The sequence below is a fragment of the Schistocerca americana genome, chromosome 3, assembly GCF_021461395.2.
Source record: "Schistocerca americana isolate TAMUIC-IGC-003095 chromosome 3, iqSchAmer2.1, whole genome shotgun sequence".
NCBI lineage: Eukaryota > Metazoa > Arthropoda > Insecta > Orthoptera > Acrididae > Schistocerca > Schistocerca americana.
This window is the reverse complement of record NC_060121.1, coordinates 423,740,976-423,761,932: the sequence shown is the minus strand read 5'-3', so window position 1 is coordinate 423,761,932 and position 20,957 is coordinate 423,740,976. Positions and strand designations below refer to the sequence as shown.

At 37.4% G+C, this 20,957-nt stretch overlaps 1 protein-coding gene across 1 annotated transcript in view; it reads right to left on the bottom strand.

Annotated features, from left to right (window-relative positions):
* The window catches only part of LOC124606845, a 64,009-nt gene extending 44,272 nt beyond the window's left edge, over nt 1-19,737 (bottom strand). The window contains exons 1-4 of the mRNA XM_047138922.1: nt 19,692-19,737; nt 19,071-19,348; nt 18,749-18,899; nt 18,447-18,672 (exon numbers count right to left, since the gene is read on the bottom strand). Coding sequence (XP_046994878.1) covers nt 18,447-18,672; nt 18,749-18,895 — 373 coding nt within the window. The 5' untranslated portion in view covers nt 18,896-18,899; nt 19,071-19,348; nt 19,692-19,737. The remainder of the gene's footprint in view (nt 1-18,446; nt 18,673-18,748; nt 18,900-19,070; nt 19,349-19,691) is intronic.
* Between the last annotated feature and the right edge of the window lie 1,220 nt (nt 19,738-20,957).

The window sequence follows — 20,957 nt, the reverse complement described above, 5'->3', positions numbered from 1 at the left end:
TACAAAAAACAGAACTCTTAACCTTACGCTGACCTATTGGTAACATTTTCTCTGTTTGAATTCGATTCATATCATCAAGATGAAGAAACATTCTTCCAGTAGGATGGTGGAACAGGCCATACTGCTGCAGTGTCAATGATTTGCTTTGACTCATATTTCGTGGTTGCCTTACTAATAGAAATGGCATACTTCATGGCCTCCCTGTTCAACAGATTTATCAGCTCCAAATTGCAGGTTGGGCATTTCTGAAGAGTTTGGATGGCAGTGTATCATGTCATTTCATCTTCATTGATTTAAACCCTATCAAAACATTTATTTCATTTCAGTGCATTTAATCTATTTCACGTATATTCATTGTGGCAGGGTCAGCTACAGTTCTCCACCGACTTCATTTCCCCTATGATGCTTCGCCCACATAACACATAGAAGAAGAAGAGAGAATAATATAACCTAATACTTAAGATGACTGCTCATCCTATGCTGTAATTCTGGGATTAAATCGCAGTTTGGTGTAAATTTTCAATTGTCTGAGCAAGTTCAATAGACTGAGCATTCAGCATATCAGAATGTTTAGCACTGATAGCATTTCATGTCAATGCATCTTCACTGGTTTCATCCTCATCAACCCATTCATTTCATTTCTTTGCTGATAACAGCAACATCGTAGTCACTGATACAACACCAGAACTCCTGTTATAGAAAGCAAATAAAATTCTCAAGGATGTCTACAACTCATCATTATGTAATAAATTAACATTCAACGTAAGGAAAACAAACAGTATGCACTATTGCATAAAGATGGAAAACAATCTGTTGCATTGAGCAGAGACAATAAATCTATAGACTGTTTAACAAACACAAAGTTTTTAGGGGTGAATATTGATTATGAACTAACATGACATGAATGCATAAAGATATTAAAAAAGAATGCCATCAGCAAGTTATGTTCTTATGCACTTTTGCATAAAGATGGAAAACAATCTGTTGCATTGAGCAGAGACAATAAATCTATAGACTGTTTAACAAACACAAAGTTTTTAGGGGTGAATATTGATCATGAACTATCATGACATGAATGCATAAAGATATTCGAAAAAAAGAATGCCATCAGCAAGTTATGTTCTTAGCAGTTTGTACCAGCCAATGTCTAGATGTGACATACTATTTCCATATACACTCAAATCCCAGCTATGTGATTCTTTTCCAGAGATGAAAGGCACAAAACATGGACACAATTTTTAAATTGCAGAAAAGGGCTTTAAGAATAATAACTATAAGCAGTGGTTGCACTCACTATAAAGAACTGTTTAAAAAAACTGGGTAGCCTTACTAAACCAGAGAGAATGTCTACCAATCTGTTGTGCGTGTGTCAGGGAAAACGTTACTAAGTATTTTAGTTTAGTAAAACGCCTATACATAATCATGGGACAAGAGGCAGTTTGGATTACATTCACCAAGGAAAAAAACAAACTTAAAAGCCAAAAAAGCATTTTCAATCAGGGAATAAAGTAATATAAGCAACTGCCCAAGGAAATGAAAAAGGTTTGTTTAAAAAGGCAGCTAAAACATTTTTTGTAAATAATGCTTAGCCCTACAAGGCACTTAAGGATTACTTAAGAGGTCTCACAGTGGTGGTTAATAGTAAAAGGTGGTAACATGTAACTACATAACATGATTACATTAACATGTAACGAACTAACTAAGAGGGCTGATCAACAAAGACTGAGACTGATTTTCAATATCAGAGAAGGAAAGTTGCTACTCACCATATAGCGGAGATGGTGAGTCGTGATAGGCACAACAAAAAGATTCACACAATTATAGCTTTTGCCCATTACGGCCTTTGTCAGCAATAGACACACCACTGAAAGCCATAATTGTGTGAATCTTTTTGTTGTGCCTATCGCGACTCAGTATCTCTGCTATATGGTGAGTAGCAACTTTCCTTCTCTAATATTGTTACATTCCATCCTGGATTTTCCGTTGTTTGAGACTGATTTTCTTTTTTTCGCAGATATTTATTACTACATTTGAATGTTTACATGACCCTTCACAAAGTATTCCCCTCCTATCTGAATGAATTTTGGTAGTGTCTCTGCCAGTCCTTGAACACATGGTGCAGCCCATCCTTTGTCAAGGACTTGAGAATCGTCTCACTTCTCTTGAGCACTGTTCCCGGGTTCTCAAATTGGTCGCCCTGGTGCTTTTTAGTGATATAAACAAAAACAAATCACAGAGTGCAAGATTGGCGCTATAAGACAGATATGGTACACAGGTAATGCTGAAGTGAATTAGAAACTGCTGGACTTGATTTGCTACGTGGGCCGCACGTTATCATGATGAAGTACCCATCCAGTCTGAGAAAGTTCCGGTCATTTCTATACAATATGCTTCCTCCGCATAGGCAACACAGACGCGTAATATGCTGCTGCAACAGTAGTATGAGGGGCAACTGCATGCTGGTAAATCATTCCTTGGCAGTCAACACATATGATCACCATCATTTTCCCTGCAAATTGAACAATTTTCGCTTTTCTGGGTATTGGAGAACCTTAAGACTTTTTCATTGTGCTGGCTTGTTTTCCTTCAGGATTGTAATGAAGCAGACATGACATACTACCAGTGATAATCAACTCTAGACACACATCCCTTCAGTCAGTAAAGAGACGAAGTACCTCACAGCTTGTCACCATCCGGACTTCCTTTTATTCAGGAGTCAACAGATGTGGTACCCAATGGGCACAAAGATGAGGCATATGGAGATGATCATGCATATCTGTAAAGACACTGCCATTTGAATTTCTCAACAGTTCAATCCAGTTACACAATGTTAACCATTGATCCTCAAGGACAATCACAGTATTTGTGTCGATGTTGATGTCAGTCACAGCAGAAGTCGAAACACTAGGCCCACCTTGCTTAAGACAAACAAGTCGGCCTTCTCTGAAGTCTCTGAACCACCTGAACACTGTTGCTCGACACAGTGCATCTTCCCTACACATGTACTGCAGCTTTTAGTAAGTTTCAGCTATACGGTTTAAATTAACACAGAATTTTATCGCCCCCGGCAGTTGAATGGTCAGCATGACGGATTGTCAATCCTCTGGGCCCGGGTTCAATTCCGGGGAATTTTCTCCGCCCAGGGAATGGGTGTTGTGTTGTCCTCATAATCATCCTATCATCCTCATCAACTGCAGGTCGCCGAAGTGGAGTTGCATTGAAAGACCAGCACCCGGCGAACATTCTGCCCAATGGGGGGGCCCTAGCCATACGATTCAATAAATAAAAACTGCATCGTACTGCTCCTCTCATGTCACCTCCGTTGTTTGGTATGCAAAAAACGAATTTTAGTGAGTTTTAGTGAGTTTATTCTGGTGATGGAAGCTTGACTTCTGAAACGCGTCAATCTTAGTGTTTTACACTATAAACAAGTGGTTGAGCCGATATATTTTTTAACATTGACATTCACAACCACGACCTCTCATCCAGTATGGACAAAATAAAAAAAAGTTCAGCTTGTATTTTTGAGCTATTTATTTTCACTGTATTACAGTAACAAATCCTATATCAATGTAAGATGATCCCTGAATAAATAAATAAAAATAAACTACGTTATATCTAAAGCTGTTGGTAGACTCCAGTTCATTGGCCCCATATTGGGAAAATACAAATTGGCTATAAAGACAGCTTACAAAACACTTGTGTAATCTGCCCTAGAATATTGCTCATATATGTCTATGTGGTGCCAACACAAAATTTGACGACAGACATCAGCTACCTCAAACCACTTACAATGTTTCAAGACCTAGGATTAAATGATGAATCTAGGAATAAACTGCAGCCCTCAGCTTATTGATCCCATTGTGATTGCAAAGAAATTATCATGCACTAATTATATTGTGCAGAGAGTAATTTAAGCACTCAGTCCATGTGTGAGTGGGACAGGAAGAAACCCTACTATGGGGTACAATCACAAGTACCTTCTGTCATTTACACTACTTCACAGTGTTTTGCAGAGCTGAATGCATACAAAGATAAAATGTTACTGTAATTAGATCTTCAGTGAAAATCACTCCATGTAAAATAGCCTATCACATGGATGTTGATTGGAGCAGAGATACTGGAGCATAACATTAAGAGAAAAACCATCCAAATATAATTGTACATGACATGGTTAATTGTAAAATATGACACAATATTCTTACTGTAACTATGTAAATAACTTAATGTTATAGCCATATGACTTAAATTCAGATGCCAGCTCGTGAAGAAGTACCGGATGATCAAAAAGTCAGTATAAACTTGAAAACTTAATTAACCACGGAATAATGTAGATAGAGAGGTAAAAATAGACACACGTGCTTGGAATGACATGTGGTTTTATTAGAACCAAAAACAAAAAAACAAAGTATTGCTAGACGCGTGAAAGATCTCTTGCGCACGTCGTTTGGTGATGATCGTGTGCTCAGCCGCCACTTTTGTCAAGCTTGGCCTCCCAGGTCCCCAGACCTCAGTCCGTGCGATTATTGGCTTTGGGGTTACCTGAAGTCACAAGTGTATCGTGATCGACCGACATCTCTAGGGATGCTGAAAGACAACATCCAACGCCAATGCCTCACCATAACTCCAGACATGCTTTACAGTGCTGTTCACAACATTATTCCTCGACTACTGCTATTGTTGAGGAATGATGGTGGACACATTGAGCATTTCCTGTAAAGAACATCATCTTTGCTTTGTCTTACTTTGTTATGCTAATTATTGCTATTCTGATCAGATGAAGCGCCATCTGCCAGACATTTTTTGAACGTTTGTATTTTTTTGGTTCTAATAAAACCCCACGTCATTCCAAGCATGTGTGTCAATTTGTATCTCTCTATCTACATTATTCTGTGATTTATTCAGTTTTCAAGTTTATACAGACTTTTTGATCACCCGGTACTTCAATTCACATGAGGATCATTCCATGTATCTCATAGGGAGCAATATGTCGATCTTAGATACACACACCTACATGTCCTAATAGTAAAACTGCCAAATAGCACTTTCCTAACTCGAACTTTTTTTGATAAAATCACTGTAGAAGGCTCAAGAGTGTGTAACCAGTTATTAGTCAGGCATGAATTTCAATATTTTCAGATATCTCCCACTTAGTAATGAGTTGCTCTACAGACCTCAATTTTTTTATGCATCTACAGTAGAACGCCTCTAATCCGTCACCTTCGGGACCGGGACCATGGTCGGAACGAAAAAAAGGTCAGATTATCCGAAAAGTCTAATATTTATTGCAAAAAATGTAAAAAGACATTTAGTACAAAAAATTAAAATATTGAAGAACTTTTTAAAAGACGTCTACAGTAATATAAACAGATGTTTTTTACACAGTGTTAAACAATATATTAACTAAAAAACGTTTACACACACTGTAATATGTATTGGTTTTAAAAGGAAAAACAACAAACGAATTACAGTACTGTACTGTACTTAATACAGTATAAACGATATATAATGTAAACTAAAGAATGTTTATAGCACTGTACATTAAAAAAAAAAAATAATAATACAAAGAAATAAACTACTGTATGTATAAACTAAGAAATGTTTATACTGTATGCATTGTTTTTATAGTGAAAACGAAAACAAATTAATTGTAACAACAGTCAGTGATACATTTTTATTTAACAGACGTTATTGTAGATTTAGCTGCAGTGTTCCTCCATTTTTTTTATCCACAAAACATCCATTGGAGTTGAAGTTGGATTCTGCTCGATGTACTGAAGGGCAATGTCAAAAGTGTTTTTTGCATCGTTGTGTAAAATACGGGTGGGGGGGGGGGGGGGGGTTCGTCTTCACCGTCCGAGTCCTCATTCACTGTTTCCTGGCTAACAGCGGCAACAATCTGGTCGTCATTGAGCTCTTCAAAAGTGTCACAGTCTTTGTCACATTCGTTGATCCACTCTTCAACTGCATTGGCAGGGACGTTCGGCTCCAGAGTTCATAGATCTTTAACGATTTCCAGTGTGTTGCTGTTTTGCTCATCTTCGGTATGCTCATTTTCAGTCATAACTTGTGGCCAAAGCTTACGCCACGATTTCCGCAGTGTGTCAGGTTTCAGTTCATCCCATGCTGCAGCGATTGTGTAGACAGCATCTTTGATGTTCAGGGATTTCATTGCCTCAATTAAGTTATGACCTCCTTCAGATTTTTCGAAGATTGAGCTGATATACTTTCTGCGATATTGCCTTTTTAACCATTCGATAACGCCCTGATCCATTGGTTGAATGAGTGAGGTCACATTAGGAGGCAGAAAGAGAGCTTTTATGTCCCCTTTCACCAAATCCTCCTCAGATGGATGTGATGGTGCGTTATCCAACAGCAGTCGAGCACGAACAGGCAGAATTTTTTGCTTCGAGTCTTTTTCGACAGATGTCACAAACTCGTCGAAAAACCAGGATTTAAAAAGGTTGCAGTCCATCCAAGCAGATTTTTGATTGCGATAGTAAACCTGCAAGGAAGATAAGTTTTTATAGTTTTGAACGCCTTTGGCTTCTTAGATTTGCCAATGACGAACAAGGGGAGCTTGTGGGTACCATCTGCGTTGCTACAAGGAATGACTGTTATTCTATCTTTTACAAGTTTCATTCCACCACGAATTCATTTGAAGCTGCGAGCATTTTTGTTGGGAACATTTTAAAGTTCAGCCATGTCTCGTCAATGTTATACACTTGGCAGGGTAACATTTCATTTTCTTCTACAATTTCTTGAAACTTAACAGAAAACTCCTTAGCAGCTGCGGCATCAGCAGATAGTTTTTCACCGGAAATAGAAACAAATCCGACACCATGACGAGTTTTCCAACGATCAATCCAGCCTTCAGTAGCAGCAAATTTACTTTCGGCTTCCAGTTTTTGTGCAAACCTATCGCTTTTTCTTTGAGAATTGGCCTGGATATTGGAGTTGCTTTCCTTCTTTCTGGACAAAACCACATCCACAATGTGTTATCAAGCAGTTCAAGTTTAGGCTTTTTGAATGTTTTGCGATTTTTCAGAGAGTTTTCACTATCAATCATAACTGTATAGGATTCAATATCTTTCCGATTCTTCCTCCAACCCTACATTAAGTTCCTTTGCAATTTTTTGGAGTGATTCTCCTTCATCCAGTCTTTGTAGCACTGCTAATTTTTCATTTAGTGAAAGAGTTATGTGTTTACTGTACACACAATGAATCTACAGTAATAAGTACTGCAGAGAACACGGAATAAAGCAAACAACAACGTTTTTTAATCTCAACAAAGGATAATACTGCACAATAACGTACAGTTTAACAATGTGCACAGTGGTAGACACAGCAACAGTGGCCCAACAGCCGTCCAGTCAGTGACAAGTCAGCACAGGCTCACGAGCCTGAGCATGGTCGGACGAACCGGAGTGACAGACCATCCAAGGTCGGATTAGAGGTGTTCTACTGTACTACACAAGTTGATATAATGTACAAAATGTATGATACATAAAATGGATTTTATATGAAAAATGTGAAAAAAATCACTCTTTTCATGCTGTGCTTTAAATTGGTGATATTTTAAAAAAGCATAACTTTATACAGGGAAACAGTATAGACCTTAACTTGTGCACTGTAACTCTTTAGTCCTATTATTGAGTATAAATAATAATAAAAAACATTTATCAATGCATCTAATAGTTCTTATCTTCAAATAAAGATGAATCCACAGGACGACAATGTCAAATTTGACGGGCTTCAAAGTCCCGGTGCATACCTACACAACTGAATCTCAACTTGATTTCTTGCTGAAATGTTGACATATGTAGGAGCAATCTTAGGTATAAAGAAGAATATCCTAACTCACTTTACTCATTGACAAAGAATAAAACGAAAACGTCACTTACGCATATCATCCACACTCAACATTAAAGTGAACTGGTAAATAAAAACCATGTTTATTCCATGAAAAATTGTTCCTAAAATATTTGTGGCTGACCTGTAGGTCAGAATTGAAAACAAGTGAGAGCTGAAAAGCATTATCAATAATTTTTCTTAGTGTATACCTTTATGTTGTATCTCACTGTTTTAGAATTACAACAGACAGCTTTGGTGCACAGGTATGGTGATATATCCATATTCTGTCACTATAAGTTAAAAACACAACTTCAGTAAAATAACATAAAGGAAGCAAGCTATAAAGAGACACATGAATAGGTATATATAGCCACACAAACTCTACAAAGAACAGTTCCATAAAAGAATTCAAATATAGAGAAGGAAATAGTATTTTTAAAACTCTTCCACAATGCACAAAAAATTGTTTTTTCTTGACATTTTAATTAATAAATGAAATACATTCACTTAAAGGTCAGAGACAGTATCTTTCCATAGTACTTATTGTCACATTTATAAAACAATGCACTGTGACTTTGTAATGATGGCACAATCACCATACAACACTGGAGAAGGGGACCCATACAGTACAATTCCTAACAGGCCATGTAAAGAATTGTCATTCAGCAGAAGCATGCTGTTAAGATCCAGCAATTTATGATACCTCAGAAATGTGCTGTGTGTAGCAGTTTTCGTCGTATCTGAAAGCCACGTACTGCCCCACTTGTAGCTGTTCCAACAAAGCATTTTCAAGAGCTGCAGTAGCAACAGTGGTCCCATTTGTATCTGTTCAGAGTCTCTTCACTACAATGGTGTTACTATTAGTGACTAAAATATTCATCGTGCAATCATGTTCCTGGAACACTGTACTGTACCTGCGTTCCAAGAAACCATTAGATCTGATTTGAAAAGAAATATAAGAAATATTAATATCCTGTATTTTGTGGAGTATACTGTTTACAACTCTTTCAGATTATCTAACATATGTATTTTCTGCATGGGGACCATCTTGTTGTCTACTATGACAGAAACATATCTCATTTCTGCACAAAGTCTTGAAAGATTATTATTTTTGCGAAACTTCACTACATCATGTTTCACAGTTTCATATAACGTCCTTTGGCTACTCCTGAATTATGTGTTTAACTTTTCTTGCTAAATGTATCGTGCTCTAAACACCAAAAGCAGCTGCTGTTCTGGCAATGCTACATGAAGGTGTAGTAAGTGTTTGAACTTATATCAGTTCACTAGAGGCTGAAATTATACACTTCTGAATGAGGAGCTTTGTTCATCAGCAAATATTTGCACTATTCACATACACACTCTACAAAATACAGGACATTAATACATTTGTTATTTCCTCACAGAAGATCAAATTCTGAGACTTCTTACACCACAGGAACATGAATTTAAAGATGTTGAGGTTAACTGCATGTATCCTCCTGAATCACAATTCCTTTCATGGTCCAACAGGAAGGATGCTACACACATAAAAAAAAGTTTTGTATCACCCCGGTTCCCAGAACTCCTGGAGATAGATATTGACTTTGGATATTGTATCACAGACACAGTCGCTTTGACTGTTCAGAGATGTCACTAAACCCAACCAAAGGTGTAAACAAAGATGCATAACCAGCACCTATTAGATGGAGGGGGTCTGATAGTCAATCAGTTCTAGTCATTCCACCAGGAAGGAGGTACACGGCTCGTATTGTCTGAAGTTCACCCATCCCTAGACGGTCAATACCATGGTTTGAGCGTGGATCTTGTCCGCATTGTTACATTGTACCACGAAGGGCTCTCTACAAGGGAAGTATCCAAGCGTCTCAGAGTGAACCGAAGTGAAGTTGTTTGAACATGCAGGAGATACAGAGAGACAGAATGTGTCGATGACTTGCCTCGCTCAGGCCGTCCAAGGGCTACTACTGCAGTGGATGACCGCTACCTATGGATTATGGCTGGGAGGAACCCTGACAGCAATGCCACCATGTTGAATAATGCTTTTTGTACAGCCACAGGACATCGTGTTCTGACTCAAACTGTGCAATAGGCTGTATGATGCACAACTTCACTCCCGGCATCCGTGGTGAGGTCCATCATTGCAACCACGACACCATGCAGCGCGATACAGATGGGCCCGACAACATGCCGAATGAACTGCTCAGGATTGGCATCGCGTTCTCTTCGCCAATGAGTGTCACATATGCCATCAACAAGACAACCGTCGGATACACGTTTGGAGGCAGGCTGAACACCTTAGACAAACTGTTCAAAGAGTGCACTATGTGGAGGCTGCCTGCTGTTTTGGGTTGGCATTATGTGGGGCTGACGTACGCCGCTGGTGGCATGAAAGGCACCATAACGGCTGTACGATACGTGAATGCCATCCTCCGACCGATAGTGCAACCATATCCACAGCATATTGGCGAGGCATTCGTCTTCAAAAAATGGCTCTAAGCAGTATGGGACTTAAGATCTGAGGTCATCAGTCCCCTAGACTTAGAACTACTTAAATCTAACTAACCTAAGGACATCACACACAATCATGCAAGAGGCAGGATTCAAACCTGCGACCATAGCAGCCGCGAGGTTCCAGACTGAAACGTCTAGAATCACTCAACCACAGCAACCGGCACATTCGTCTTCATGAACAACAATTTGTGCCCCCATTGTGCACATCTTGTGAATGACTTCCTTCAGAATAACGACATCACTTGACTAGTGGCCAGCATGTTCTCCAGACATGAACCCTATCAAACATGCCTGGGATAGATTGAAAAGGGCTGTTTATGGATAATGTGACCCACCAACCACTCTGAGGGTTCTATGCTGAATCGCTGTTGAGAAGTGGGAGAATCTGGACCAACAGTGCCTTGATGAACATGTGGACAGTATGTCACGACGAATACAGGCATGCATCAATGCAAGAGGACGTGCTAATGGGTATTAGAGCTACCGGTGTGTACAGCAATCTGGACCACCACCTCTGAAGGTCTCACTGTATGGTGGTATAACATGCAATGTGTGGTTTTCATGAGCAATAAAAAGGGTGGAAATGGTGTTTAGGTTTACCTCTATTGCAATTTTCTGTACAGGTTCTGGAACTCTCAGAACCGAGGTGATGCAAAACTTTTTTTGATACGTGTATTTGGGTCCCCTTCTCCAATGATGTATGTAAGCTGGATGTCACATCATTATGAAGTCATGATACAAGGTTGTATAAACTAAACAATGACTGCTATGCCTCTAACTCTTAAGTGAACTTTTTTCATCTTTTAATCAAGATCTGAAAGAAAACAATTATATTTGCATGATTGAAAAAATATTAAAAACATAATTTCGCTCTCTATATTTGAATTCATTTATGCAACAGTTTTTTGCAGAATTTTTCTCTCTCTCTCTCTCTCTCCATGTGTGTATAAAAATTTTTACTGTTTCTCATCATTTGTTTTTATTTTATGTCACTGAAATTGTCCTTTTAATTTACAGTAACAGAATATGGGTATATCACCATACCTGAGCATCCAGGCTGTCTATTGTAATTCTTTACGCAGAAAAAATATTAAGCACTGTAATAAAACAAATGTGTTATGGGCATAACCCATCTTACTTCAGGCAGGTGTGTTACCTTTATAGTCTCCCATGTTATTGAATTTAGTATTTGTTAGAATTCAGGAGTAAGTAACAAACACGTTTCTTTTTTCCTCCAAAAAAATTCCTGCCTCCGAAAATGACGCTACAAACACCATTTTGAAGATGTGATTTCGCAAAAATTTTTAAATGCTGTATCTCTGTAACAGTTCTAGATATTTTGTTAGAGTTTTTAATCTGAAAGATAATTGCTTTATGATTACAATGGTATCCTCCGTTTGGACATATCTATCTAAGTTTTTTACTGTTGCCCTTTGATTTTTTTATAATTCACAGACAACATTTTTTTTCAAAAATGCCAATTCAGAAAAGTTGGATTTTTTCTGTTGATTGGTACCATGTAGTAGTACTCTATTCTTTGTAAAGGGGAGCTTCCACTTAAGTTGGACAGGTTTTATTTTAAAAATCCTTTTTTTTAAACTTTCAAGGGTAATGTATGTCATCATTGAAGTTGTTTCTTACTAATTTCTTTGTTACAATGTTTATTTCTATTGTCTTTGTTACAGTTATTTCTTGTCATTTTCTTGTTGCAGTTATTTCTTTTCACTTTCATTGTTGCAGATATTTACACTTGGTTGTAGTCTCTTGACAGGTTCTTTGTCGTGGTTGTTCTTTGCAGGTTTCTGTATTGTAGTTGTTCAGTAACAATTTGTTTACTGAAGTGGCTTCTAAGAAATCTGGGACCATCCAGTGAGTTCTGTGTTTTTGTGAAGAATTTGCCTGTTGACACAGTTGCAGCATGTTTTTTGAAAAGGACTGTTTGAAATGTCTTCTGACTGGAACCACAGGAGAGTGAAGTGTGCTGACTATTTGCACATCCATAAAAGAGTGATATATAAGACAAACAAAACAACGGACTTTGTTCAGGTTGGGAATAAGTGTTCTCATTTGAAGACTGTTTCAAAGTGAAGATGTTTCCAATGACGACTTTTTGTGTTCTATATGTTTTGACAGAATAACTACAATGATAGTAGCTGAACATGGTGAAGCCTCTCACGGTGCAGATGAAGCAGATTTTGCATCAAAAGAGGAAGAATCAAATACCCTGAATCAGTCAACTACAGAGGTAGGTGGTAGCCCTGTTAAGTAATCATGGTCAGTGAAGTCGAGCCATAAGCTCTATGCTCAAGAAAGCGCAGAGAATTACTAAAGGTATGGATGAATACAGTACAGCAAAACTGGCCACACTTTTCAAAGTAGAAATGCCATCTTCAGAAGAAAATGAACAAAAGCGCTTTTGCACCTCTTGCCAGGAGTTTTTCACAAATATCAGTTCAGCTGTTGAATATTGTGAATCCTACAGTCAAAAGGTGCAAGTTTTAACTATTATTCCAGAATCATTTTCAAAGAAAACAATTGTGAACCATGTCCCAACAGTATAGAAGGACATGTTAGAGAAATCAAGAAATGTGAGGTCTGTAAAAGGAGTCTTTGGAAGACCAGATCCCTATTATGGTCATCCTGTAGAGGCAGTCATTTTATCTGGAAGGTAAATGGGACTGTTCTCACCAGAGTGCCAACAAAAAAGACACTATAATTGTAACAGTTGAAGGTAAAAAAGTTGTGAAAGTGAAGAGGTACATGACTCACAGTATTAAAGAAACTTTTGCAGTTTATAAGAGCAGCTATACGACTTCACATAATGGAAGATCAAAATTTTATGCATCATGAACTCAGTGGGTAGTTCCACACCCAACTAGAGATGTCTGTTTATGTGTGTACTGCACAAATTTTGAACTTTGTGTGGTAACTTTGAAGAACTTACTGGAGCATGACATATGACACCTTGGTTTGGGGTGTGAAGTCATTAGTAGTCTGTGATGTAAAGCGAGAGACTTGTTTGTTTCAAGAATGTGCTGACTGCCCTGGAAAGGAAGAACTGTCTTTATAGACACTTGGCCTGGAAGATGCAGCAGATAACTCTGCAGAAATTACATATGTGACATGGGAGAAAATAAATTAATTAAGAAAACTGTTGCCTTTGACAGTTTCATTGATGAACTTGGTAAATGGTCAGTGAAAGCAGTAACACAGCAGCATCTGAAGAAATTGCAACACCACATTGCAGAAATGAAAGGGTGTGTACAGGCTGAAGAACTATGTTTAGTGCTTCACTGTGATTTTGCGGAGAACTGGTCTGTAATTCTCCCAGAAGAAGTACAAGGGTATCATTGGAGTAATGAACAGGTTTCAGTTTTTACAGAAGTACCATATTTTCAAAACAAGTGTTGCAGTTGTAAATGATGACACAGAACATGACTCAGCACATGCTTTGCTAGTAATGTGCTAGTAATTCTTCAACTGCGAACGGGCAGAGAAGATAATCATTATTTCTGATGGCACTCCTAGTCATTTTAAAACTCGTTACCAGCTGTTTGAATTGAGTAAGTCACTTGTGCCAACTGACTGGGTATACAGTGCTACTGGTCACGGGAAGGGGCCTTATGATGGTATAGGAGGCCTACTGAAGCACCATGCTACAAAACATAATCTTTCCAGACCAAATACAGCTCCAATTCAGAATGCTGAGGATTTTAAAAGGGTCATGAAATGTTACACATCCACAGCCCTCATTCTTTAGTCCAAAGAGGAAATCAAAGAATTCCGTGCGCAGAAAAAAGAAGAATGGTCCAAACAAACTACTCCTATGAAAGGAATTCAGAAGATACATTTTTGGACTCAAAGTGCTGGGTGAACTCATATTGCATGCATTTTAAAGAGCAAGAAAGAAGAAATGTCATTCATTTGGCCAACTCCTCAGAAACAGTGGGATAATATTCACATTCATAACCTGAGAAGGGGGATGTTTGTGGCATGTATGTATGACTGTAACTGGTGGATTGCAGAGATTACAGATACCAGTTATGAGTTAAACGAAATTGTAATGAACTTTATGCTACTAAATGGACCACCTGCTGGATATAGGTTTCCAGCTGAAGGACAGCAACAACGCCATCAGTGCTCACTTCCTGTTCATAATGTTTTGAAGATTGTAGGTGCTCCAGTTCCTATCACTTCAACAGGGAGGCATCACTCTATATCCAAGGATAATACTGAAGCAGTGGAACACATTTTTATTTCATTGACTGGCTAAGTTCAGTACAAAACTGAGTGCACAGAACTTGTATAAATTGAAACCTTGAAGTCTTTGGACCTTTCACATACATTTTGGAACCATTTACAACACTGGAAAAATGAGTCTGTTACTCATCTTTCAAAACAAAAATTATATTAAATAAGGCTAGGTTCTGATTTTTATGAGCATGTTATGTGATAATGAAACAGGTTTTATGTATGGCAAAAATTTCGATCGTTTACAAAACCTGTTCAACCTAAAAGTGGAAGCTCTCCTTTTCAGAGAATGTAGAACTATATGGTACTCTTCAACAGAAAAAAAATCAAAATTTTATGGATTGGCATTTCTGAAAAAAAAATTTCCGTAAATTATAAAAAAGTTCAGAATGCTATAGTAAAAGAACATATTTGGATAAGTCCAAATGGAGGATTCTTCGGAAAAAATAAATAAATAAAAACTGGGACTGTTCTCAAGATATAGCATTTAAAAATTTGTTCCAAAATTCCCATCTTCAAAATGGTATGGACAGAGGGCTGTATCTCGTATCAGCAATTTTTTTTGCAGAAAACAAAAAAAAAAAATACATGTTTCTTACATAGTCCTTCAGTTTAACATACACTAAATTCAATAACATTCGAGACTATGAAGGTAAGATTTTTTCCTAGCCTGCCTGAATTGATATGGACTATGCCTATGAAAAATGACTGATAACTGTTTTCAGCTCTCACCTGTTTATATTTCTGACCTATGAGTCAGCCACAAATATTTTAGGAATAATTTTTCAGGGAATAAATATGCTTCTATTTATCAGTACCCTGTGGTGTCGAATGTGGATGACAGTTTCATTTTATTTTTTGCCAGTGAGTGAAATGATTTAGATATTCTTTGTACCTAAAAATGCTAAACATCTCAGCAAGAAATCAAGTTGAAATCAAATTGTCTAAGTATGGCCAGGGACTTCGAAGTTCATCAAATTTAATTAAAAGCCCAACTCGAAAAAGGTATTCTTTTTTTAATATTTTTCATCTAAAATCCAATTGATGTTACATAGTTCTTATACATTATTTCAACTTATTGGCCTATGTAGCAATCCACAAAAAAACTTATGTCTGTAGGTCACATAATTACTAAAAGGGAGATTCCGTGGTGATTCGCATTACATTTTGAAATCTATGTTTTATTGTGTTGACTTATTATCAATCTATAAACCATATTTTCTTTTGTAAATTATAATTATAAATTGTGTTATTCAGGCAAAGATCTTGAAGTGTTATTTAAGCAGGGAAGAGCATTAAAATTAAAGAACAAGAATGTAATTTATGCTGTACTCATGGTTACAAATTTTGGATATCCTGTTCCTAATGTGCATTTTAGGTCAATAGTGTCCTCAAACTATTAGGAGTATGGATCTGGTTTTTATCACAGAAAGTGCATATTAGGTTGGCATTCAAATTACAGAGTTACAGATTTCCAAAAATATTTATACCATGTGAAATATTGTAATATATTGAAAAAGGTGCGTGACTCAGTGTTACGTGACTCATGTTACTTCTACGTCTTGTTGGAAAAACTTTTTTCCTGCAAGCAGAGAAATGAAAATATGACATTATGTGACAAATAACATACACTCAACATTACCATTTCACTTTTCAAACACTATGAAAAATTATAAAAGCATGACATCTGGGAAAATGAACTGCAAATTCAATTAAAAAGTCAGAGAAGTGAAAATCTCCTCTTGCACTGACAACATCAAGTAGATTAATTTTCTTTATAATTTCATCACATTTTACAGGCCATTTCCAATAGTTACCAGCACACTCCATTGCACTGAGTAAGTAAGAATTTCCAAAAACTGCATTTACTTCTTCAGCATTGAATTTACTGTCATATTCTACTTTGTACCAGTTTCCAAATATCACACTTTTTATAATTTCTTCAGTATGATGATCTGCAGCAGCAAAATTCTTTAGAGACAGCAGGTATGTTCGTAGTACTCCTTTCTTGTACTGAAAAAAGTGAATGCTTTTTATGTTTGGTACTGATTTTGCTGAAGAGAATGTTTGAGCCAGATTAAGTTTCACATTGATTCCTTGAATTTCATCAATAGACACATGAAAAACCTGCATAGTTGTGGTACTTGCAGCTGCCTGAATGAAAGTTGATGCATCACCTACAATTAATTCTCGCTTTTTTACTGTATTCCCCACTCGCGGTTCTAGAACTGCACTAATTCCATCTACGGCTCCTTTAGCATGGGATGTAGCAAATAAGTTCCAATAGATCCCACATTATGAAATAATTGAAATCGAGGTAAAGCAGCAGTAATATATTAAATTGTGAGGAAGGTGCATCTGACCAGATTTAAACTACCTTCACATTTTCTGGTATAGTTGACAGTACCTTGCTAATGTAAGCAATTGCAGCACTGGAACCATGGCTTTATCCAATGCACTATGTGATTTATACAGTGACGAACTTGCTTTACTAGGTTTCTGATCTTGCATCTGATGTTGCCTACGTTTTCTAACTCTCTCTCTCTCTCTCTATTTTTAGACATTCTTTCTTCTAATAACAGTCTGCTTATGTTGAGTAACTGTAGAAACTTTTGTTTCTGTTTCTGCTGGCTTTTTCTAGCTTCTTCCAGATGCTTCTTAAATTCGTCATATTTTCCTTCACTCTTTAACTTTTCCCTCCTCCTACTCTGTTTTTCTGCAGCTGCTAAGAGCATCCTCTTCTTCTAATCTTAAAATAATACAATTGTGACTCAGATTACATAACTCACATTACACATTTAATTTTCTGTTTTTACAATACTGGTTGAAATTGTGAAACTTTTAGTAGTGATATTAGTTACACATTCACACTAAGAAGTAAATTACTGAACAAGATAAAGTTATCTCTAGTACCTCTCTTGGTATAAAAACTTAATTACATGAAAGTGACTCATGTTACATGAAAGTTAATGCTATTGTTTACCCCAACCTATAATTCACCTACTTCAGTTTTATACTCCTTTTGCAATACATTAGGGTATGTAAGAATAATATAAATAATGATATGCTATTTCTTACCTCCAAATTAGCTTAAGTGAATGTCAAAAATCTCGAGTAATTCACACTCTCATCACACGAAAAATATATACAGCGTTATAAAAATGGCTACAAATTATGGAGGGAAAGCACCAATGGGCCACAAACCGTCGTTTCCATACAGGAAAAAGTCCAGCCTTTCAAAAACTATAAACAGTAGCAAATTTTAAACTTTTAAATATCATAAGTGTGTCCTACTTTGCAAGTAGTAGATCTCTGAAAGCATAATTACTAGGTAATAGATCTCTGAAAGTAAAGAAACTGCTGCCTGTCTAATGACCAGGTGCACAACCCTGAGCCTTCAAACGTGAATTTATCAAAAGAGCCTTCAAACGTGAATTTATCAAAAGAGCCTTCAAACGTGAATTTATCAAAAATGGTTAGTTAGGACAGTGCTATTTGGCAGTTTTACTACTGAGACTAAACTCTAAGTGGTCACCTTACAATCAACTAAAACATCTGTAAGTTTATAAAGAATGATCCAAGAGCACATTCTCATTATAGTAATTCACAGGGGGTTATTCTACAATGACCTCTTCCATGGTGTAGTCACAAGGGTACATGACTATGAGCTACATGGCACAATTCCAACGGGTGACCCCGTGGTCCGGGTATAAAATTTTCACGTCTGAACTTCTTACAAATATAAAAACTTACACTAGCCTACATACATGTTATCCAATTATTCTTCACATAATATAGGCTTTCAAACTGATTAATATGACAGCACTTACTTTTTGTAGCATTATTTTCTGGATGATCTTGAATTTTCGTTTTCGGTTTACTTTTGAATACTGGAATAATCTTCTTTTGACCGGGTATCTCAGGAGCAGAAAAGAGCTTGACTTTCTTTGGTTTTTCTGAAACATTTTCCGTTCTGGTGACTAACGTGTGACTTTCATGTTTTGCTGTCTCCCCAGGTGTTAACGCTTCGTTTTCTTTAGGCGTCACTACTTCATCCTGTAAACAACATAAAATTAAAATAATTCCTTCTTCTTCACAGAACACATTGAGCTATGTAGAAGCTCGTACAGACCTCAACAGTTTTACGGTTATTGATTCCTTTGTATGCAAGTGATTTGCAAATATCGCCCACAAAACTGCTTTCCACTTCGTAACAATCACCAATGGCTGCTTTAAATATGTCTTCATATTCGGCATCAGTAAGTGACTTGAAAGGCATGTTACTGCAATAATCAAAACGCTTATTATAAAAACATCTTTCACGGATTACTTTCTTTACATTCATGTGATATCCGGTTTAGAGTAAATTAATAAATGTTCAACAATCACGATTCAAAACAATATCACTTAAGAATTCAGCTAATACTGTAAATTCCTATGAACTGGTAACTTACTACAATGAAAAAGGAAGCTTTCAGAAGAACTCGAAGAAAAATCTTCCGACGTATTACGAAAGGTGTGCTTCAATATCACTCAGAGTAATTCTTCTCCGTCCTTCCACCGTTCGCTGCTCAACAGTAAATATTTCAAATGACGCGGGAACAGAGATCTTCTTGGATTGCGTGATCGTCGAGCAAGAGGTCTTTTATTTTAACGTCCTTGGCGTCGAGGTCCTAGAGTCCATATTCACTAAGATTTCTTGGTTAATGTCGCGCGTGGAGAACACTTCCATCTGGAAAAAAAATCACACACTTCAACTTGAATTACTGATGAAAGCTTTTTTAATTCCTTTCCCACGTAATAACTACTTGCATAACCGGCAGAGCATCCAAAACATGAAGAAGTCGAGGCAATATAAAAATATGTGATTTTCAAATATATATCGATCTACCTGCCGCATAACTGCTTTGGTCGACATTGTTGGAGGGCGGAGGCATTTAGACAACAGGTACAGAAAAGAAGAAAAGATATATTCTGCATGTTTGTCGTAAAGAAGTGAACGAATTTCGCAACTTGAGTTTTCCTAAAACAGTCAGCTGAGATAAACAGATAAATTAACTGGACTGAAACCGCACCCTTTTAACAATCGATCCTCTGTCACACCAAAGTGGTTCTATGCCTACAAATCGACCACTGGAGCTCTTAATACGCACGCACACTGCTTAGTGTAAATAACTCCTCTGATCCACAGGTTGGTGGTGTATTCAGCATATGCTACAAACCAAGTGCTTAATTTCTAAAATTTTAGGAGTCAATGCACCACTTCAACCACAAAACCGCTCCCCTTCCCCTAACCGTAAACATCACAAGTTCCGATGTTGGAAACTTGTGATAAAAGTTTCCGTGAGAAATTAGTTATTACAAAATATCTTCCTGAAATTCAGATTTTTAAAATACAATTTCTTATAAACAAAAATAAAACAATAAGAGTTAATGTAAACAACAGGTACTGTCCCCATAGCAGAATCACTTTGCTTCCTGCATCTGCTCGATACATATGGCCACAGGTCGGCAGTCTTCGTCACTATGGCGTCATAATAGGTTATAAGGTCTAAGTGTCATTTGCCTTCTACTCCCAAGTTGTATTGCAAGTGGAATGATTTAAGTTCATATTCATTACTGCATATTAGCGACACATTTGAAGATGAATTCCCTGTACTACATCTTCAAGAAACGATATTTCCGTGTGCCATTTGTACTGCAGCAGCTAATCAGCGCGTGGCATCTGAGTTAATAGGGATGCGATGTTAAGAGAAAAACATTCGCTCGAATTCTCCATGATGTTCTTCAAAGCAGTCGAGAACAATTGTGGCATGGTGACGTGGCACATTGTCATCCATAAAAATTCCATCGTTATTTGAGAACAAGAAGTCCATGAATGGGCCCAAATGGTCTCCACGTAGCCGAAAATAACCACCTACAGCTAACCATCGGTTCAGCTGGGCCAGAGGACCCAATTCATTCCTTGTAAATGCAGCCCACACCATTGTTTTTGTTGTGGTCTTCACTCCTGATACTGGTTTGAAGCAGCTCTCCATGCTATTCTATCCTGTGCAAGCCTCTTCATCTCCCATTACCTACTGCAGCCTACATCCTTGTGAATCTGCTTAGTGTATTCATCTCTTTGTCTCCTTCTACGATTTTTACCCTCCATGCTGTCCTCCAGTACTAAATTGGTGATCCCTTGATGCCTCAGAACATGTCCTACCAGCCGATCCCTTCTTCTAGTCAAGTTGTACCACAAACTCTTCTTCTCCCCAATTCTATTCAATACCTCCTCATTAGTTATGTGATCTACCCATCTAATCTTCAGCATTCTTCTGTATCACCACATTTCGAAA